This window comes from Syngnathoides biaculeatus, chromosome 6, assembly GCF_019802595.1.
Source record: "Syngnathoides biaculeatus isolate LvHL_M chromosome 6, ASM1980259v1, whole genome shotgun sequence".
Classification (NCBI taxonomy): domain Eukaryota; kingdom Metazoa; phylum Chordata; class Actinopteri; order Syngnathiformes; family Syngnathidae; genus Syngnathoides; species Syngnathoides biaculeatus.
In genome coordinates, this window is record NC_084645.1 from 28,422,498 (window position 1) to 28,445,706 (window position 23,209).

A 23,209-nucleotide genomic window follows, 5' to 3' on the forward strand; every position below is an offset into this window, starting at 1 on the left:
TTTGCCACTTCTTCCCCGTTTATTTACTTTTGCCGCGATTAGCATCGCAGCTTTGTTTTGTAGCTCTGCAACTTCAACTTTTTTATTGATGTCATTCCAATAGCCCCAAAGTTTAAAATGCAAATTTGCCGTGAGATGAATTAAATGCACCTGTCATGTCTTTTTTTTTTTTTTTTTGCTCCTGTCTTCATTTATGATTTTATTGTGTAGCTAGCACAAGCCGCAATCTCGTAGATCGCCACTTCCTCCGTTTAATTGCTTTTGCCGGGATTAGCATCGTAGCTTTGCTTTGTAACTCCGTCACATCCATTTTCATTGAGTCGTTTTCCTTCTCGTCTTTCTTCTTTGTCGTCGTAATTTTCTACAGTTCTGTGCTTCTTTCTCCGGAAGACAGTTGAGAATCTCGGTGTCTCTAAGTGCTAATACTAACGATACGATAATGCTAAAGCTCTGTCATGCTATCTCTAAATATCTGGTTTATTCCCAAGAGCGCTACATTCACATTTTAACGTCAACCCTCTTGGCTCAGTACAATGTGAATTTAACGGCGGCAATAAAGAAATAATGTGCATGTATGGCTGTAGAAGGTTAATAAAAGAGTCCATATGACAGGAGGAAAATAATGGAGAGAGGTGCGTTGCTTTTCCTGGGAGCTCCGTCTCAAGATAAGAATCTTCATCTTGTTGAACAGCACACAATTTGTACGTAAACTGAAGATGTGCGCCGTTTGCTCGTTTTCCTTTATCAGGCATCGAGAATTCCGATCAGGAATGTTGATCATGGGAATCTCGTGAGGGGCGCATGGTCGCTCATAGTTGAATCCTCAGCGTCAATTTTGCATTTCAATAGAAATACCGCCAGAGGGTTTTAGTTCAAAGAGGCTTTATCCATGCGAATTTCTGGTCGAAATCAAATAAAAACATTTGCGATATATTTGATTCAATAAAGCCTCTTTGAGCGGGTTGAACTTGTGACTGACTGGCTAATTAAATGTCTGCAGATCTCTCATCTTACCCAGCACTGCGTTTTCCAATTAGGCATTTTCCAAGAAATCAAACCGGCTAAAACGGGTTTGCACGCAGTCCTGCATACTAGCGTGATACTTCCATGATAAAATTTGCCCTCCAGGGCTCCATCGGTCAAAAACAACGTGACTGTGTTGTTTTTTTGTCAAACGGCTCAAATTGTAGTTAAAACAGCTTATTTTAATCATGAAATAATTACCTATATTGTATTGAAATAATATGTAAATATCCAAAATGAAGTTATGTTGCATTATATTCTGGTTAATTGACCAGTTTTTCAGTAGGCTGGCAAATATTCTAACTTTATTAGTTAGAATAAATAATTACCGTCGATAATTGTTGAGGCGGCACGGTGGAGCAGCTGGTAAAGTGTTGGCCTCATAGTTCTGAGGACCCGGGTTCGATCCCGGCCCCGCCTGTGTGGAGTTTGGATGTCCCCCCCTGTGCTTGCGTGGCTTTTCTCCGGTCACTCCGGCTTCCTCCCACATCCCAAAAACATGCAACATTAATTAGACACTCTAAATTGCCCCTAGGTGTGATTGTGACTATTACCTGTCTCGATGTGCCCTGCTATTGGCTGGCAACCAGTTTAGGGTGTACCCCGCCTCCTGGCCGTTGACAGCTGGGATAGGCTCCAGCACTCCCTGCGACCCTTGTGAGGATAAGCGGTGAAGAAAATCGATTGATGGATGAAATTGTCCCTCGGTGTGAGTCGAGTGCGACTGTTGTCTTGTCTCCATGTGCCCTGCTATTGGCTGGCAACCAGTTCAGGGTGTTTCCCGCCTCCTGCCCGTTGACAGCTGGGATAGGCTCCGGCACTCCCCGCGACCCTCGTGAGGATAAGCGGCAAAGAAAATGGATGGATGGAATTACTTAGGATAATTGTTGAATGACACAATGCATACAACAGGGGGAAAAAAGATACATTTAGACATTCTAAGTAGCCAGTTTCAGGGAAAATTGCCCAAATTAATTTGATCAATGAGTCAATTTTAATAATAAAACTAATTCACGGCCATTTTTATTTTACAAAAATCTCATGATAAAAATGTTTTTCTATGTAATGTGCTATTATTATACTAAAATCCAGTTATTCATGATGAATAAAATTGACCAATTATTTGACGAGATAAATGTTTTTAATCGATAAATACAGTTGTAATCAACAATGCGAAGAAAAGAAAGTGGCTAAATACATGCAACAAAAGTTTCAGGACGCTTGATAACGTAACGCTTGTGGGCCACAATAAAGTCCGTGACCCCCGGGGCCAAAGTTTGCATACGCCCCGACCTAATGCGTTCAGAGAGCTTTGATGTTGCAAGACTGCGGGACTAAAGAAGGAATTTTACAAGCAAAAGGCTGCAGTAAATATGCGCTGAGTCATCAGTTTACAAGATGAGTCATCGTGTTGCCAGAATCCATTTGCAAAATAATAAAAAGAAAAAAGAAAAAGTGTGGGAATAAAGTTTAATGTATTAATTAAAGCTCCCATGCGGATTTTCCGACTTGAATTACCACCTGTTTTGACAGAAAAACACCGCGGGGCAACTCCGAGCTCCCCGTCCATGTAAAACTTTCACCACGGGACTGTGACACGGGGGAAAAAAGTGGTTTTGACAGGCACTACTTTGAGACACTAAACCACCGCAAAGAAAAGAGGATTCATGATTCTTTGAAATCCAGGAGCCCCTTACGGGGGGATTGTGTTTTTTTGCTCAGGACCATCTTATTCCAATTAAACAACTACCACGTAAACCCCTAAAAGCCACGTTTCAACCGTAATATTTATGACATGTGTAAATTTTGCATGTTCTCCCCATGCCTGCGTGGGATTTTTCCTCTCAAAAAGCATGCAGGGTTGGTTGAGTAAGACTCTAAATTGCCCGGAGGTGCGAATGCTTTAGAAATGGTTTGCTTATATGTGCCCTGTTGTTGCTGCGGCCAGGCAATCGCATTGTTCGGTCGACTTCTAGTTCCAGGAAGGCGGCCACTTCCTTCGGGCGTTTCCACAGGTCCATTACGGTCAGCGTAGTTTAAGATGTACTGCGAGTCGAGAGGCCCCTGTCCGAGGTTGACGACAGTATTGTCGACACGAGCCACGTAGTCAATGAGGATGCGGCTTCGTCCGTAGCGGAGTTGCGAGAGTTTGGATCTTGTGGCCCGTGGAAGATCGATTTCAGTTTTGTCCACCTTGGGGGTTGGTTAGCCACCAAGGAGCCGGGCGCCGCGTCTTCAACCGCCGTTCGATGGAGCCTACGTAGCCCGTCTCGGCTGGCTTGTTCGTCGAACACCGCGTCGGTGGAGAGGTCTTCGTCGATGTCTTGACGGTATTTACGGACGTCATGGCGAAGTTAGCGCGGTTGAGGTGGTTCAGGTGCGCGGGTATCTGTTAGCGTAGCAGATACTGCCGGGCAAGTAGTTCGTTGTGTTGCTTCACCGGTAGGATTTTGGCCTCACGATGCAGGTGGTCCTCATTAGCCACGGCAAGGCAGCCGGTGGTGACTCTGAGGGCGGCGTTTTGCCGAGTCTGGAGCATCTTCCAGTGCGACGGCTTGAGCGAGGGAGTCCACACTGGAGCGCCGTAGTTGAGGACGGACCTTCCGATGGTTTTGTATGTCCCGGTGAGCGTCTCGGCACTCGGGGCCCAGTTTGAGCCCTGCGATTGGCCGGCAACCAGTATAGTGTGTACCCCGCCTCTCGCCCGATGATAGCTGGGATAGGCTTCGAGCATACCTTCAAACCCTTGTGAGGATAAGTGATACAGAAAATGGCTAAATGGTGCAACATAACCAAATGATCTGGTCTCACATTCCAGAATCATCATCCTGTGCACATGGCAGAAGTCCCTTCACTGTCTATCTTTAAACCCATTTTTTACTGTCTCGTTCTTTCAAGCCGGCTTCAGACTCGGCATCTGTTGGGTGTTTTTTTATTGTTTGTTTTTGTTTTAATTGTTTGCCTTAGATTGCTTTCAGCTGACGCTGGATAGAGCCGAGTCGAAAGCTTTGTAAATTCAATAGGTCTCCATTGGCGCTAGCCGATGTGCCTGGTTTAAAAATTCACATCAGTGCTGGCAATTTAGCCATTTGGTTGAAATACTTTGTGACTTTTCCACCCTCTAGTTACTACATGTCATTGTTTTGGGTATGATGACATAGAAGGCACAGTGCATGGTTTTTTTCAGCAGGAAAAGCAGGAATCTTGTCGTAAAAACTGGGTAGTCGTTTGTCCGCTTTCAAGGAGTAATTGTTTTAGTCTTGAAAACACATACGAATGCTTCATCTATCATGATCGTTTCGAGTGCTCCCCTCCCTTCTCATGCTATGAACTATTTCATCTTCTGACCGTCCCTGCGCAGATTTGATTCAGGATGACAGCAGCAAAGGAAACTTTTGGCCACGGCGGTGAGGAAAATTAAGCAGTACGGCTAGCACTGCTGTCAGTGTCAGCTCGGATTACGTTAGAGATCAAATTTGAGAGTACTGCCTTTGATGCTTTCAATCACATATACTGTACTGACAGAGTATTAAAATAATAAACTATATCAAATCTTGATTAACTACAGTAAACGCATCGAGATAATCATCAAGAAGGATTTTCACTGGAGCCCTTGTGTTAAGTTGAAAATAAAACGTTTGTCACTGCAGTACACGGATGCGAAGGCCCGCATGACTCGTTTGCCTTCGGCCTCAAAATGACTCGGTGCTGATAAATTACAGACGAAAAGGGCTGCTTAAATACCAGTTCCAATCGAACCACAAAAATGCTTTCAAACACCTGTTGTGACATTTGCCCTTTCAGCTCCTTGTTTGAAAACAGCATTTTATGCAAAATGCACTGAAACTCTGAATGGTTTTCATGTGAATTCAAGACTTGAGAGCTCAAATTAAGTTCATTTATTTAGGTTAGCTCACCCGGAGGCCCGAATGCCTCCAATGTGCTTCCGGGCCGAATTTGTTTTGCCACACCGAGCCAATGAGCTACGGCCCCGCCGACCTGGAGAAACGTGGAACAATCGAGGAGGGAAGCCGACGTGTTGAAGTGTGAAAAGTCTGATTCCACATGCTGGGTGCAAAGTGTCCAACCTTTTTTTATATGCTACGAACACCAACAGCAAAATTCTAAAATCGATCCTGCACCTCTTTCTACGGTTACCGATGAAATGATATGAAAATGAGCCACGGACTACGTGGCCGATTGAGTTTTCCCCACCAAGGGTTTGAGCTCGTGATTGAGGTTAGCTTCAGTGTTGAGTGAGTCTAAAGACGATTCTGTTGGAGGTCAGTGGGTCCTGTACAGTTTTTGTGAATACAGCTAAGCCAGTATTTCCCAACCTTAAGTAACTGTCAGAAAGGCCTTTTCAGGAAACTTGTATGGCAACACCAAGATTTGTATTTATTTATTTATTTTGTATAAAATTCCAAGTTAGTAAGTCAAAGTCCATCTTGGTTCCTCTAAAACTCTTAACAGCCAAAATGTCGCACCGTTCAAATTAAATTCATTTTGGGGGGGGATCATAGTTTGTAGTATAGTTAGTTTAAAACCAGGGATTCCCAACCACTGTGTCATGGAACACAAGTGTGCTGTGGAAGAACTTTTTTTGTCGAAATATTGTTCTAAATTAATTACAATGTCGGCGTGAGTGATGTGGAGTGATGTGCAGAACAGTCAAATTCTGGCCGAAAAACCATTGAGAGGAGCCAAATGAGGTTGCTGGGACATCTGATTAGGATGCCTCTTGGAGGCCTCTCTCGTGAGGTGTTCGAGCATATCCCACTGGGAGGAGATCCCCGGGGACAACCAGGACATCCTGCAGAGACTACGTCCCCCGGCAGGCCTGGGAACGCCTCGGGGTCTCTCCGGAAGACCTGGATAAAGTGGCTGGGGAGAGGGGGATCTGGAGAATTCCTAGGTAATTCTTTGAATGGGACAAAATCGGGATTAGCGTGCAAAGTTTAACTCCTGGTTAAGACCTCTTCCACTCTTGTGTTACAAGCAAAAGTCCAGCAACTCTCTAATACAGCTGTTTCTTTTGTCGCTGTTCTACAGACGTGGAATTTAGAGCTGAAGTCACATCAGAGACAGAACGGCGGCAAGATGAAGCGGAATCTCACCTCTTTCTTGTGTTAAAAATGTTGCTATACAACAACTAATTTATACGTCACACATTTTGCTATGTGAAAGGTACTGACATTGAATTTTGGGACAGGGGAGTGAAGTTTAACACTCACCAACTTGTTGATTTGGAAGAAATTGGTCTATACAGTACTGTACAAGTATTTTATACATCACACCGTACCGGCAAAGCAGGCTTGTTCCTGTCTCGCTGTTTTGTGTGAAAGGTACCAAAAGCCTACACACGGATTTCCCAGCTTCCAAGGTAGTATCAGACCTGTGTGAAGGAGATTACCCCAAAACTGGGACCTTGGTATGAAACTTAAGACCCATCACACTTCTCCCACCATGAGAGCTGAAAGCAAACCGATGTCATAGAATTTTCAATCATTGCTGGCTTTAGAGATAGTATGACAGCCAAAACAAAGGTCGACAGACACAAAAGGGAGTAGAAAGAATCACGGTTCCCTGTGGCCCCCTTTTTGGTGTGAAAAGTACTGACACGCAGTAGAGCTGACAGATTCATCAGGCAGTATCAGAGGCCGAACAGAGGCAGGATGGCACTCGAGTAAAGGGAATAGTAGCATATCTTGCTTTTTGTCACTGTTCTGTGTGAAATTTATTGACATGGAACAGGAGATGAAGTTGACCCAAGAGTCTCACAATTTTTTAGATATCAGACTAAATGCAGGTGGGACAACAGCTGTGTGAAAGAACTTTTTAAAAAAAGGGATTGTAAGGTTCACACTTGTGTGAATGAGGAAACGATCCCTCCACTGGAAGACCTCAAGGTCCACTGTTTACATGTAACGTGCTCTGTTCTGATCCGGTGTTTACATGTGAGACTACATTTAATCAGAACCATGATTTTACAGATGTTTGACATGCACGGATCTATGGAAACATCACACGATTTTATTTTTGTCTGTTTGGCACAGTACTTATGATTGTTTTCACAATTTTGCCAAAGCTGCAGTATAACAAAGAGCGAAAAAATGGAGAGAGTACTGAATACTTTCCGTAGCCATTCTGTATCAAAGTCTGAATAGTACCCAACACGACAACGGAAAAAGAAGTGAAAAAGCAAGAGCGTTTGCTATTTTATTCCCCTTCTGCACAGCCATCATCTTCCCTGTTACACCCCTGACACAAAGTCCGAAACCGAGAACTTGCTCGGTCACTTTTGTCTTGACTAATTCCATTTTAATACCTTTCATCCGTTTTGCCACGATTCCCTTTCACACAACCACTGTCCCGCCTCTGCTCATCCCGTGATCCTACCTTAGAAACCAGGAAATTGTGGGTTTGGTTTCGTCTGACCCAATCCATGTCTTTACCTTTTATACAAAACAGAGGAAAAGCCAGAGTATCTGGTGTGCAACCTTACTCCCCATTGCGGTTTTTCCACTTTTCACTTTCACTCAGCTGCTGTGCCATCTTTAGTAATCAACCTTCTGGCTCGCTTTAATCCCTCCATTCCTTGAGTACCTTTCACACAGAACAACCACACTGAGTGTACGGTGTTAAATGTAGCGGAGTTCCACTATGACCTTTCACACAACCACCGCTCTACATCTGGTTTGCCTCTTTTACTACCTCTGAAGCTGAATACTTTCTAGTTCGCTTCTTGGTACTTTTCACACATAAAACCACCACAGTGAAGTGAAGCTCAGTGCAGGGTGCTAAAAACTGTGACTTCACACTCTTTCACACCATCTTTTCCCAGGCTCTACTCCACTTCTGTTACAGTGAAGAAAATAAGTATTTGAACACCCTGCGATATTGCAAGTTCTCCCACTTAGAAATCATTGGAGGGGTCTGAACATTTTCATCGTAGGTGCACGTCCACTGTGAGAGAGATTATCTAAAAAGAAAAATCCAGAAATCACAAGGTGTGATTTTTTTAACGATTTATTTGTGTGATACAGCTGCAAATAAGTATTTGAACTCCTGTCTGTCAGCTAGAATTCTAACCCTCAAAGACCTTTTAGTCCGCCTTTAAAAGTCCACCTCCGCTCCATGTATTATCCTGAATAAGATGCACCCGTATGAGGTCATTAGCTGCATAAAGACACCTGTCCGGTCCATACAATCAGTAAAAAAAAAAGAAATTTTTGGTCATAATTCCCCTAACCATGTTTGGCGGAAGACGAATGATGAGTTTCATCCCAAGAACACCATCCCTACTGTGAAGCATGGGGGTGTGTAGCATCATGCTTTGGGGGTGTTTTTCTGCAAATGGGACTGTATTAAGGAGAGGATGACCGCAGCCATGTATTGTGAGATTTTGGGGAACAACTTCTTTCCCTCAGTCAGAGCATTGAAGATGGGTCATGGCTGGGTCTTTCGACATGACAATGACCCAAAGCACACAGCCAGGAAAACCAAGGAGTGGCTCCGTAAGAAACGTAGCAAGGTTCTGGTGTGGCCCAGCCAGTCTCCAGACCTAAACCTAATAGAAAATATTTGGAGGGAGCTCAAACTGTGTTTCTCAGTGACAGCCCAGAAACCTGTCTGATCTCGAAAAGATTTGTGTGGAGGAGTGGGCCAAAATCCCTCCTGCAGTGTCTGCAAACCTGGTGAACAACTACAGGAAACATTTGACTTCTGTAATTGCAAACAAGGGTTACTGTACCAAATATCAACATTGGTTTTCTCAGGTGTTCAAATACTTATTTGCAGCTGTATTACATAAATCATTAAAAAAAAAAAAATCATACATGTAATTTCTGGATTTTTCTTTTTAGTTGATCTCTCTCACAGTGGACATGCACCTACGCTAAAAATTTCAGACCCCTCCTTGATTTCTAAGTGGGAGAACTTACAATATAGCAGGGTGTTCAAATACTCATTTTCTTCACTGTACTTCCTGCAAAATTTGAGTTTTTTTGCATCTCTTTGGTCCCTCCATTTCTTTTTTGGTACTTTTCACGCAGAGAAGGGACACAGGGGGGAGAGGGGGGGGGGAGCTGAATGCACCTATTTGACTATTCACTTTCACACAGCACCTGTCCCTCTCTGATACTTCCACCAAAGCTACAAAATTGCCCTGGTATCCCCTTTTCCCAAAGCCAATTTTGACACAGTTGAAAGGTGCTCATCTGGATTATGTGAGTGCAGTGTCAGTTATTTTTTTCTTTCTGGCCCCAACAGATTCTGGCAACAAGATGCCTCCGAGGGTTCTGTGTGTGTCTTTAAAGAATAATAAGCTTTATACCACAGCCTCCGCACGAAGCAAGCCTGTTTATCTTGGAGTTGTAGCCGCTAGTCACGGATTCTCCCATTTTCCAAGACATCCTTCAAACAACGCTTAGGATGACAATTAGAAAATGAATAACATCCCGCCTGCTCTTTGTTTTTCTTTTTACGGCGTTATTTGTGCCCTTCCTGCCACCTCGGACGGGACGGCCGCTCGCCGTTCTTCCTGTTGTGAGCGACGCAAAGTGTGGACGTAAGCGCTTTTTATCGCAAATTGCAACAAGTCCCTGCGAGACCAGTGTGGCAATCCAAAAAGAAAATAACCGACAAGGCTCAGCTTGCCGGCCTCCATTTAGGAATTGCTAGTTGTTGTTGTTTTTTTTTTTTTTTTCCCTGCTAAACTTCAGACACCAACCATGTGTAAACACCTGCACTGGTTCTTGTGAAAGAAGCTTTGACATAGTGCAGCGGCTTTAAAAAGTTTAAAAAGTTAAGAAGAAACTCGACGAGATTTTCTCTTTTTCGAGCAAGAAAGGTCTGGTCTGAAAAATTTCGCGAGCCAAAGTAGCAAGTGAGTTTTCGGAAGGGAACGTGTCAACAGAATAGAAGCTGGACTACCTCAAGCGTCACATTCGGCATGAGTCATTTGTAAGGAGTTACAATTGTGCACAGATGTAAGACGGGGATCAGGATCGGCACTTTGTGGGGGGGGGGGGGGGGGGATGCACTGACACTGGGAAACCTTGACCAAGTGAAAATTGTCATTGACAAAATTCTCCTAGCCATGAACAAGAATGTATCTCTGCTGTCAGTCCAAAAAATTCACAACCACATGGCAAAGTACGTGTGTGTACTAGAAAGATGACGTAGCAAAGGTTTTTAATTCAGTCGATCAAATAGTGCAGAATGACACGGCGTGTAATGTTAAAATTCCACCTTGGCACACCCTCATCAAGGATGAAAGTACACCTCGTACAGTACTTAAAAAGCAAAATAACGTTCACCACAAAACTGTTTGAGGGCATCAGTCAGCTGTCAGCGTGCATTGCAAAAGATCCCGCGCAAGCAATAATTCCAGTTTTACACCAAGAAAAACAGGCAGGGGAAATCATTGCGAGGTCAAAAACAAAACAAAATAAACAAGGAAGTCGGTTTTCAAATTTATAATTTATAGTTTATGGTTGGCTTGGTTAGCAATGTATTTTATGTGCACTCGAGAACAAGTGTGTTGACATATTCATTGCGAGCTTGCAAAATTGTTTTGAATAAATAAAAGTGTTTTGTTGGGAATGGAAACGCTGTCATCGGATACTTCAAAGAGGACACACGTCTGATGTTGCTCGCTGTGGTCAAAAGGGAGAAAAAAAAATATTCAGGGGAATATTGGTGCTCGCGCTGAAAAGGGGGGGAGGATGCCGCGTCCCGCCGTCATGACGCCGAGCCCCCCTTAGGGGTCACGCCCCCCTCCCCCCTTTGTTTGAAAACAACTAACAGTGGTTCACTTGTGATTTTAATGTGGAATGTAATAGAAACGATCGTCAAGACTAGTTCAGAACATTCAGTTTCTCCCATCCGCGAGAATTATACGTATTAAACAGTAATAATTGTAATTTAATTAGTTGATAGGTTCATTTTCCCCAAGATAGATCAGGAAGATCAATTAGCCTTTCAATTATCCTTATTTACATTTTTTTTGGAAACATTAAAGACAATTTAATCTTCAATGAAATTTTGGTTTAAAAAAGAGCAAAGACGGATTGGTCTTTAAGTTATACATTTTTGTGGGAAAATTTTTCAAAAAATCACGACAATTTAACAAATTTTGTGTTTTTTTTTTTTAAAGCTTGAAACTTTAAGAACTTTAATGAACTTTACGTAAGTGTTCTTGACAATTTACTCTTCAAGAAAACTAATAAACATGCATTGGTAAACACTGATCTGAAATGTAGTCTTGAATTAGCCTGATCTACGTGTGTTATTACACATTAATGACAAATTTGGGCGTTTGTTGTTGATGTAAATAAGTGCAGCGCATGTGTACTCAGAACTAAGAAGCACGGTCATTGCGTCGGGGTGTGAGATTTTCCCTCTGAACCGTCACGTTTGGGAAGGGATCCCGCATGTGGCCGATCCTTGTGTGTCCAGTCTGTGCCGTCCTTGGGCGGGACTGACCTCCCCCCTTGCCGAGATTGAGCAGTACAGTACAGCGCAGTATTTGTGTAGCCAACGCCACACCCGTGGCCAAAAACACGCTATCGTCTGACAGCTTTTGCTAAGTGTTGCAAGCGGCTGGATGCTGAGTGCCCCAGGGGAGCCCCCGCCGCCGCCGGTGGTCTGGAACTGCTTTCCAAATGGAACCAAACCAAAGAGCCACTCGCTTTTCAATGTTAACTTGGATTGATGTGAACGAAGCCCGGCGGGGTGGGCGAGGTTGAGGCAGCTTGGACGTATATCAAGGCAAGCTAGCTACTATCCTCGCCAGTTTTTTTTTTTTTTTTCCAAACATGTGAATAAAAGATGTCGCAGGACGAGCACGTCGGCCTTATCGTTGTGATGTTCCTTGTTTGAATCTCGGCTCTGGCCTTCCCGGGTGAAGGTTTCGTCACAGGTGGCAAAAGTTCACACCCTGCGCTTTAAAAACAATCAGCGATACAAAAGAAGACTCCTGTTCGACTAGAAGTACTTCATCTACTCCGCTGTTTGAGTAATAGAAACTTTGAAACGGGTTTATTTTCAAAGGTTTAAGCACTGTAAGTTCCTATTGTAGGATGAAAGGAAAAGTTTGATTGAAGCTTTTGCGTCATCACTATCAACGCGCTCTAATTCACGCTCCTCCTTTTCACTGCTGTCCGTTTTGTTCCGCACTGTAACGAGACCCCAACTACGGTTGAAGGAACCAGTAGAAGGAACAAAATATCACTTGTCAAATCGATGGGGAAAAGTAAAATGTTGTCGGAAAACTACATTCTTGATTATCCATCCATCCATCCATTGTCGACCGCATCTCCAGGTCGGGTCGCGGGGGAAGTAGCTTCAGCAGGGATACCCAGACTTCCCTTTCCCCAGCCACTTCTTCAAGCTCTTCCGGAGGGATCCCGAGGCGTTCCCAAGCCAGCCGAGAGACATAGTCTGTCCAGTGTGTCCTGGGTTGCCCCCGTGGTCTCTTTCCGGTGGAACACCTCACCAGGGAGGCGTCCGGGAGGCATCCGGATCAGATCCCCCAGCCGCCTCATTTGGCTCCTCTCAATGCAGAGGAGCAGCGGCTCGAAACGGAGCCCCTCCCGGATGACCGAGATTCTCACCCCATCTCTAAGGGACACCCTGCGGAGGAAACTTGTATTCTGGATCTTGTTCTTTCGGTCACGACCCAAAGCTCGTGCCCATAGGTGAGGGTAGGAACGTAGATCGACTGGTAAAATTTGAGCTTTGGCTTTCGACTTAGCTCCCTCTTTACCACAACGGACCGATACAAAGTCCGAATCACTGCAGACGCTGCACCGATCCGTCTGTCGATCTAGGTCGCCATTCTTCCTTCACTCGTGAGCAAGACCTCCAAGATACTTGAACTCCTCCACTTGGGGCAGGATCTCATCCCCGACCCGGAGAGGGCACGCCACCCTTTTCTGACTTAAGTAAAGATAGCAAAAATAAGAAATAGCTCGAAGCAAGTATCTGCTGTGCGGGCCTTTGTACTGCTAAGGCCGGTGGGGTGAGACGACAGTTTTGTCAAATTGGGAAAAAAAAAAAAAAAAAAAAGGAAAAAAACCATTAATTTTTCACATTACTAAGAATAACCCATGATTATTATTTGCATTTTTACATGTTTGCATGTGAGCTAATGCTAATTCTAGCTGAACTGTCAATATGGGTTTCCATTCACTCTTAGGATTAAGCTGGCGATTTCAAAATTTTCATTTTAAAACTGAATTTCTCACAAGTTTTGTATTGAAATGTACAACATGTGCAGTTCTCATTTATTTAACTTCACCGAACTGTGTCACTTGTATTATATCCATACCACAAATACCCTGAAAAGTAACATTGTCTAGTGTAAAATGAAGCGGTCGTGAGTTCTGATCTGTACCTTTGAATTATTTTGTCATTTTGTGACTTTTAAATGAGAGAAAATTCATCTAAACCGGATCAGCTAAAAATCACGTGGTCTACCGCGATTTTCGATGACTGATCAAGCCCGATTTTCGATTATGTGATCAGATCGGGACAACTTTTACCTTCTCAAGCACTTTCTGAGTTTTTCCCTTGGTACGCCGGCTTCCTCCCGCTTTCCAAAAACATGCATTTTGGGTTTATTCAATTTGCTAAATTTCGTAAAAGCAGCGGCGGCCAGCACCAACGCTCGTTTATCTATACGTGACCTGTGATTGGCTGACGAACAGTCCGCCGCTTCTCAGCTCACCCAAATGAATGGGGGTTGCACTTCCTGGCCTCCTGGATGACGATCGATCCGTTTCACTTCATGACGTGCCGACGATTCGGCCCGAAACGTAAGGTTTTCAGGAGCAACGTCTCTGAACACACCACAGGATGATCTCTCGGGATCTCAACAAGTGGGTTTTACTGATTTTGATCACAAGGGAGGGAAAAATTCTCAAAATTTGGCCCGATTGTTGGTAAGGGTGTCACTTGAGAAAAAGTTTTGAATGTCACCCCTCTTATTACTCTTATTTATTAAAACTGGGGCTTTTCAGTCCCATTTCCTAGCTACACTAATGAAAAATGGAGCCGGTTTAAGGGTTGGTACTTGGGTAAAAATACATATTAACTCTGGAACTGGACCTCCCTGTCAAAGCTGTCTTTTCATGTTGTTTTTTTTTTCTGTCGCAGTTCCGTGTGAATGGTTACCAACATGGACTGAAGAGAATTAGCATAGAGGATATTTGGCGGGATACAAAGTTTTGTGTTGAAAGCAGTGTTTTATACTTCATACCAGACACTAATTTAATCTACTTGAAGGATGGCTTGAGTTTGTCTTTCTGTAGACATGCCCGTTGGGTTTGGATGAGTTGTAGATCTTCGTGGTACTGATGCACAGACGTGGGTTCGAGGAAGAAAATCGACCGGGACAATTTCCAGAGGCAGGATGACACCTGTGTGAACAAGAATTCTCCAATTCTGGAATGTGGGCTGTGAACTTGATGTGCCTAAGCCAAAGTTCTCCTGGCCGGTTGCAATAGAAGCAATTTTGCATTGCTTAATTAAACCCGGCGGCACGGTGGAGCAGCTGGAAAGCATTGGCCTCACAGTTCAATCCCGGACTTGCCTGTGTGAAGTTTGTATGTCCTACCCGTGCCTCCGTGGGTTTTCTCCGGGTATTCCGGTTTCTTCCTACATCCCAAAAAAACATGCAACATTAATTGGACCCTCTAAATTGGCCATAGGTGTGATTGTGAGTGCGGCTGTTTGTCTCGATGTGCCCTGCGATTAGCTGGCAACCAGTTCAGGGTGTACCCCGACTCCTGCCCGTTGACAGCCGCAATAGTCTCCCGCACTCCCGCGACCCTCGTGAGGATAAGCGACTAAGAAAATGGATGAATGGATCTTGCTTGCTCTGTGTAAAAAGTGTGGTTTTGGTAGTTTCAAAGTACTGGAAGTATTCGAGATAAAACCTGTTTTAAGTTTTCACTTTTGTCTTCCTTCGGCCGAGGATGTCTTGTGACGATCACCCGATTATCTAACTATGAAATGTTGTCGACCTAAATGAAAAAATAAATATAAAAATGAAGGGGATAAATAACTCTGGTGCGCTGCGACGCGCCAACGTGGCGCCAAAACAAGATGTTAGCATGATTAGCGGCTGGTACAGATAAAGCACGTGCTAACACTCCAGCGTGCTCGCATGAGTTTTCTTTCTGTGCTCTCCGTGCGTCAGAACTTCAACTTGGTTTTTACGTACTGAAGCAGCAGTTGCACAGACAAGACTCGCCGTCTTTGTTTCCAACGTATTCCGACTTTAATTCGGGGGAGGCAGGGATTGCAACGGCGGCAATATTTATGACTGTGCTCAAACTTGGAGCAACGAACAATGGGGGGGGGGGGGTAATACAAATGCGGCGTTTCAGGAAATTTCATATCTAACAGAAAACTGAGATTTTAATCTGTTGCCTGTCAGGCAGTTACAAGTCATAAATTATAAAAGTATAAATATTGTCCAATTGTAACACAACTAGTATTGCATAAAATGACACATTAATGTATTATAATGTAGGATAGTAGGATTCCTGTAGGATTTTGTATGCAAAAAACAACAACAAAAAATACTTTTAATATGCATTCAAAGCATGCACATAATGCATAAAATGTATAAACAAGCAGCGTCATGATTACAAATAGTGTGTACTTCATCTGCAATATGCTGATTGTACATTTGAAATGTGTAGGCATATCTGTAGATTTGGGGCGGGTGCAGGGATTCATTTTAGGGGTGCTTCAGCACCTGTAAAAAATAGGCTCGAACCGCCGCCTTACACTGTACATGATTTCTCAGTGTCCACCCAGTGTGCAATTGTTATACGGGTGAATACAGAACGCTTTAACATGACACAAAGCGTCGTTTATGGTTAAAAAAAAAACCTGAAACAGTTTGAAAAAGCAAAAAAAAAAATACTTTGCTGTTGGAGTGGTTGTGAATGATTGGCCAAGATGGAGAAAACTTCCTATCAATTGATTCTAATCTCCGGTCCCTCACCGATTCGAAAGTCTCCATTTTCTCTCCGTGGTGTCAACCGCCTTCTTCATGAGTTTTTTCGTGCTTTTTCTGTCCTTGCGAGTGGACGGCAGTTGCTAGCACAGACTGGTAGAAGGTCTCGTTCCATACTCTGAAGGATCTGAGCTTTCTCAGGAAAAAACACTCTGTTCATTTCCTTCTCCTAAACAGGCAGGGTGCTGCTCCATTGCAGTCCAGTTCTTCAAGTGTACTCCCAACTACTTGTACTGCAACACTCCCTCAATCTCCTCCAGATGGTGATTGACTGATTCCGGTCCTGGTTTTCTTAAACCTCACAATTAGCTCCTTAGTTGTGTTAGTGTTGAGGACCAGATTCCGGCCCCACCAGTCCACCAAGTTGCCCACCAGCTGTCTTTATTCAGTCTTCTGTTCGTCCCCAACACAGCACACCACCGCATGATCATGCGAGAACTTCTGCACATGGCAAGATCCAGAATCGTATTGGAAGTCCGAAGTGCACAAGGTGAAGAGACATGGAGGCGGAACAGTCCTCTGTGGTGCTTCACACCACTGATCACAAAATCCGACGAGGTGCTCCCCAAACCAGGACCTGTTTGTTGGGTAGTCCGTGATCCAGGAGACACTGAGTGTTGAGAGACCCATCCGAAGCAGCAGAAAAGGTTTGGATGCTTGTGAAGGCACTGGAGAACTCAAAGAACGTGACTCTGTCAGTCCCTCGGCTTTCACTCAGGTGCAAGTGAGCACAATGACGTTATTGCCAGCGCTAAGGTAAACCACAGGGAGTCCAGTGCGTGTTTCACCCAGTTTCCGACATCCCCGTGATTTGGGACGTCGGTGCAACAGGTCTGTGGTCGTTGAGTCCAGATGAGGTGTCTTTCTTTGATCCCCGTTAACTATTTTGGAGTGTTTTTCATCTTTTTCGACATCTTGTTCTGCATCAGACTCAAGTTGACCATATGTTGCAGACACAAGCCTTCAGGACCCGAGTACTAATCAGGTCCTGGAACCTTTTATTTTCTCCAGCTGTCTTTCCTGAAAGGGATGGGGGGGTGTTGCTGTGGAGACAAGGGGGGGAGGGGTCACATGAAAAACCAATTCGGCCAAGGAACCCTCTCCCGAGAACCGCCGACCTTGCTGTCGGCCTTCAATGGTTGTGCTCGCGATTTTTCTCATCCCACGCAACAGTTTTTTAACGTCGCAGCTGGAGTTTGATCTTCGGTTCACGCTGATTCCTGAGTACTTGACTGACTTGAGTTTCACCAGAGCTGAAGGCCTTTCTCTTCTGATTGAGGAGGACCTTCAGGTCACAACGCAGCAAATCCTGGCTGGATTGATGACATTTTCGTAGAAAGTCCTGTTTTCAGTTCTTCAGTCCGTGAGGTGCTCAGCGTCGTCCCGGACGTGGATCACGTTATTTTATTCTTGTAGCAATTTGACTGTTTTTTTTTTTTTTCTATACTACAACAACTTCTTATAACAATTTATCCCTATTTTATAACTTTTTTATGTGTGTGTGTCGCAGTATGAGCGAAGCCCGATATTTATTTGCCTTTCTAAGAATAGAATGCAGTCTTTTCCTTTACTGAGGTTGGAAAATTCCATAATGGACTCCAAGTACACGTGACTGTTAATTTGCTGCTGACTTGTTTGCTTGTTTGTGTTTTTTTGTCAGATTCGGATACGCGTCTTTGTCCATTTACTGCTGCTGATCGCGCTCAGGGTGCATTCAAGTAAATTTGACGTCAACCCAGTGACAGATGACGTGTCGAGACTCTCAATTTTGGTAAGGACAACTGTTGCTTCTATCCGAGACGCTTCCAACGCCGGCCTACTCATGTTCCGCTCAATTTTGTACATACTGCACATTTGCAGAAGAAGTAAACATGTCAGTAACTTCACACCTTTTTCCTCCATTTATTCTTTGAATATTCCCGTACACATTTCATTTCATACCACACCGTAAGTTATTAATTAATGCATCCATCCATTTTCTTAGCCGCTTATCCTCACAAGGGTTGCAGGGAGTGCTGGAGCCTATCCCAGCTGTAAACGGGCAGGAAGCAAGGGTACACCCTAAACTGGTCGCCAGCCAATCGCAGAGCAGATAGAGACAAACAGCAGTCACACTCACAATCACAACTAGGGGCAATTTAGAGGGTCCAATTTATGGTGGGTTTTTTGGGGATATGGGAAGAAACCGGAGTGCCCGGAGAAAACCCACGCAAGCACGGGGAGAACATGCAAACTCTACATAGGTGGGGCTGGGAGTTCAACCCCGGTCCACAGAACTGTGAGGCCAACACTTTCAGGCTCCTCCACCGTGCTGACCTTATTAATTAATTTGTAATATTATTTTATTTTATTTTCCTCCTACTTCCTCCTGTTACAACATATTCATATACAGTACACACACATTGATATTTGGTGGCACGGTGAAGCAACTGGTTAGAGCGACAGCCTCACGGCTCTGACAACCGGGGTTCAAATCCCGGCCCCACCTATGTGGAGTTTGCGTGTTCTCCCCGTGCTTGTGGGGGTTTTCTCCAGGCACTGCGGTTTCCTCCCACATCCCCAAAACATGCAACATTAATTGGACACTCTAAATTGCCCCTCGGTGTGATTGTGAGTGCGGCTTATGTCTGTCTGGGTGTGCCCTGCGATTGGCTGGCAATCAGTTGAGGGTGTAACCCGCCTCCTGCCTGTTGACAGCTGGCATAGGCTCCAGCACTCCCTGTGGCCCTTGTGAGGATAAGAGGCTCAGATAACGGATGGATGGTAAAAAAAAAAAAAAAAAATTGTAAAAAATGAAAACTTTATCCCACAATTTCAAATTTTTATTCTGGCACCTTTTTTTTTAATGATCTGACTTAATTTTTTGTTTTTAATCATTTTGGACTTCTTTAAAATTTTATTGCCTCCTTCTTCTTAAATTTCATGTTTTTTCTTTTCTGAATTTCATCACTTCCTCTCATAAAATTAGCCTCACTTTTTGCCATTTCATTTCTGCTTTTAAGCCTTTTTTTTTGTTTGGTAAGGGTAAAACTTTATTGCTGATATTATCTCGCCTTTTCAATCGTAACATAACTGTTTCCAAAATATAATTTGATTTTATTCAGAGGAAATTCAACCCTGACCTTAACCCTCGTAAAAAAAAAAAAAAAAAAAAAGACGTATTTTTAGGGATTTAGAAAAAAAAAATGTTTTCCAAGAGACAATGAAAACTGCAAGTTGAGAGTATTACACAGCTAACGGAAAACATCTGGATTTTTATTGTGCATTGTTCCTTTTGAGCCACCAAACCACAACATACGAGGTAGCGTACTGTACAGTAATTAGTTGCACGAAGGCTTCGACGTTCGCTACTTCAAAAGAATTCCGCTTGTCTGCCTCAAAGTCTGCTTTTGGCTTTGCATTTAACGCTCGCCTTGTCTGTTTCTTGTTGCCTTTCCGCAGAAACATAATATTCCCAAAGACTACAAAATTCCTGTACATTACGTTCCAAAGGAAGAGGTAAGAATTTTTATTTTGTTTTATTTTTACCCCTGCCCCCATCACTGAAAGCTTTGAGTGACTTTTGAACGTTGGCGGGCAACTTTGTGTTGAATGTCGCACATGTGTGATGCAAACTTGGTCCCAAACGCTTCTAAAAAAAATTTCACATGACATCAAAAGGATCCCGCAGACTAAAATAAAATAAAACAAATGTTGGAATACGTCAAGAATAGCTCAGGGAAGAAGAAAAAAAGTTGAAATGTTAGGAGAATAGAAGTATTGTGATAAAATTTTTACGTATTTAGAATTTAAAAAAATAATATTCCCCCAAAAAAGTCAGCCACATGAATGAGGAAACACAATATTACTATGTTAAAATTTTGGGAGCATAAAGCCATGATGCTATAATAACATTTGGTCATATTCCAAGAATGGAGAAATAATATTCTGAAATTTTGTCATGTCATGAGAATAAAGTCGTGGTGTTTTTAAAGATTTACAAGAATTAGGAAACTAAAGTCAGATATGTCAGAAAAATTTCATTTTTATGGGAATAAATATTAGAATAATATTAGAGGGAAACAATGATGGTTAGGATTAAAAGTTGTCATTTTAAAACAGTATTGTAAAATAAAAGAAAAAATGGTAGTTACAAGAAGAAATGACCTGAAATTAAAAATTGCAATCTTATGAGACAATAATAAAATTTGTTTGCAAAGTTTTAATTTAATAAACAGGGATTGCGGTAATATTCAGAAGAGGAGAATAGGAAGTTACAACTATATGACAAAAAAGTGTAATGCTATGGTAATTCAAAAAAATAGTGATGTAAATTATAACACCAAAATAAATTCTGAATATTATGTAAAAAAAAAAAAAAGTTGTAACGTTACAAGTGAAGAGTCGTTATATTAGGGTTGAAAAGATATAATCTTATATACTAATAAGAGAAAAAATGTTGCAGAAATAAATCATATCGTGTAATCCAAGTAAATTATAACACCAAAATAAATTCTGAATATTATGTAAAAAAAAAAAAGTTATAATGTTACAAGTGAAGAGTCATTATATTAGGGTTGAAAATATATAATCTTGTATACTAATAAGCGAAAAAAAATGTTGCAGAAATAAATCATATCGTGTAATGCAAGTAAATTATAACACCAAAATAAATTCAGAATATTATGTAAAAAAAAATGTTGTAATGTTACAAGTGAAGAGTCGTTATATTAGGGTTGAAAAGATATAATCTTATATACTAATAAGAGAAAAAAATGTTGCAGAAATAAATCATATCATGTAATGCAATATTAATGTAATGAAAATACATTTGTAATAATTGCACAAAAAGGGTTAAAAATGTAGTAAAGTCGTAATCTGCCATTTTTTATGTATAAAATGTTGCAATGGTTGGACCTCAAAGTCTGAATATTACGTTGAAATAATGTGTTCATTTGAGAGAAAAATAAGTTTGTCGTGTTATGTCAAAAAAAAAAAAAATCATAACATTACACCAAAAAATGTTTCAGAAGAGGAGATTAATCTCAATATATTAACAGAAATGTTGTCATGTTGTGATGCTACTTTAAAAAGTTTTAATGCGTCAGGCACAAAATGGCATCGGGATGACAAAGTTTGAGTTGTTGTTTGAAATTTGTAATTTGTTGCCAGGGTGGGATGTGCTGGGTCAAGCTCAACGTCTTCTACCTGGAGGAGAGTTTACAAGACTTAGCGCACAAGTTCGGCAACATTTCGTCCAACAGAAAAGACATTAGCATATTTATCCAAATGCTCCAAGAACTGCGGCTCAACATGGGCTCCGTGGTGAGAACTGCTCCCCTTTCGCCTTTTCTACACACGCTTTTATTGGATTGTATCCACCATTATCCATCGTTTTATTGATGTCTTTGTAAATTCATAAAAATAAAAAAATACTTTGTGTATACGTTTACCTGGAAAATGTCAAAAAACTAATTCATGGACTCCAACGGTAGAAGAAAAGAAAATTCAAATAAACAAGTGTGGACATGCTCATAATTGTAAAGTAAATATACATAATAAATGAAATAAAATAGTCATGATTGCTAAATAATAATTGAATTATTTTCTAAATATATTGGAAGAAGGAATAATTGGTTAACGTTATGAATATGACGTTAATTATACCCCTAATGTGTGCTGGAGAATAAAATGAGAATAAATAAATTTTTGGACTGCATTGTTAGTGTTGTCATAACATTTTTGGGTCATTCATTTATTATGATCAGACAAAAGAATATTTCCGAATCAATAATTTGGTGTATATGTTTAGCATAGTTTAATGACATAAAAAATCAATTATTGTGAGAGTAAACTAGTTTGCTGACCTTGACATTTTTTGTCTTCACTTTATTAAATATTGGTTGTAAAAACAGTAATTACAAATATTCATAGAAATACACTTTTGTTTGTATTTTTGCGCTGATATTTTAACCATTTATAACATATTATAAATTGCGGTGTCAGATTTAATTATGCATGATATACAAAAAAGAATGAGAAAACTAGTTTACTACTTTCTACATGCCTCAGATGTAAAAATGCTAAATATAATTTTAATTTTTTGGGGGGGGGGTGGGGGGCTTGAGCAGGAGGCCGTGATGTACGACTTTGAGTGCCACTACCACGAGGAGCGGTGGCCCACGGAGCAGTACTTTGAGTTCGTGTCCACGTTCCTGGCGAGTGCGCAGCACCCAGACGACTCGGACGACTGCGAGCCGCCTCCCTGCCCCAGCACGCCCCGCACGCAAACGCAACAATATTTAAAAGGTCTGAGCGTCAAAAAGTACTGCTGGTTTATTCCAATTGCAATATTACTAAAACGAGATTATAAAATATTGGAACATCAAGATCATTTTTATCCATCCTTTTTTTCCAATTTTGTTCTGGTAAATTTTAAATAGAATTACAATCTTATTCTTTTGGTAATCATTAATATGACCATTTTCATTAAATAGCTATTAATTGTTTATTATTCATACTTCCTTCTTATCATGATTTTTTTGGGGGGGAATTATTGTAACATTTTTTAACAACTTTTTTGACAATGACATTTTGTGTTTTGTTTTGTAATATTACAACTTTATTATAATACAACAAAATTCTATCCATTTTTAACAAGATTTTTTTTAAAATTACCACTTTATTTTAATATGTTTTTTTGTCTTTTTCCATTTTTGGCATTATATTAGGACTTTGTTTCATTACATTAATTTTTTTTCTGGCATACAAAATTACTCTCATAAGATAACCAAGCTTTTGTTATAATATGACTTCATTTTTGTGAACCTTTTTTTCTGTAATATAGTTTTTTTTCCACAATTTCACAGTTTTGCTGTAATAATAGAACTTGATTTTCATAAATCCACAATTTTTGCTTTACTTTTGCAATTTTTTTCCCCCCCGTTGTAGGATCACTTTATTCTTGTCACAAAACATTACTCTCTGACTTCATAATTTCAGGTTTATTCTGAGAAAATTCGATAATTCTTCTACTTAATGACCACTGAAGGAATTTCTGACATTTGGGGCGTGTTATTATATATATTTTTTCATGTTATGACCGTATGCGTATTGTATACGTTTATTTTTACGTTGGTCATCTCGTGACAATCCGCCAGCCAATCGTGAAGC

The 23,209-nt window shown here is 41.6% G+C and overlaps 1 protein-coding gene across 2 annotated transcripts in view; it reads left to right on the top strand.

Moving 5' to 3' along the window:
* kitlga (kit ligand a) overlaps positions 1–23,209 on the top strand; it is a 55,594-nt gene that overhangs the window by 19,843 nt on the left and 12,542 nt on the right. For both annotated transcript variants that reach the window (XM_061823154.1, XM_061823155.1), the window contains exons 2-5: positions 17,718–17,828; positions 19,499–19,555; positions 21,209–21,361; positions 22,168–22,345. In XM_061823154.1, the coding sequence (XP_061679138.1) occupies positions 17,718–17,828; positions 19,499–19,555; positions 21,209–21,361; positions 22,168–22,345 (499 nt within the window). The remainder of the gene's footprint in view (positions 1–17,717; positions 17,829–19,498; positions 19,556–21,208; positions 21,362–22,167; positions 22,346–23,209) is intronic.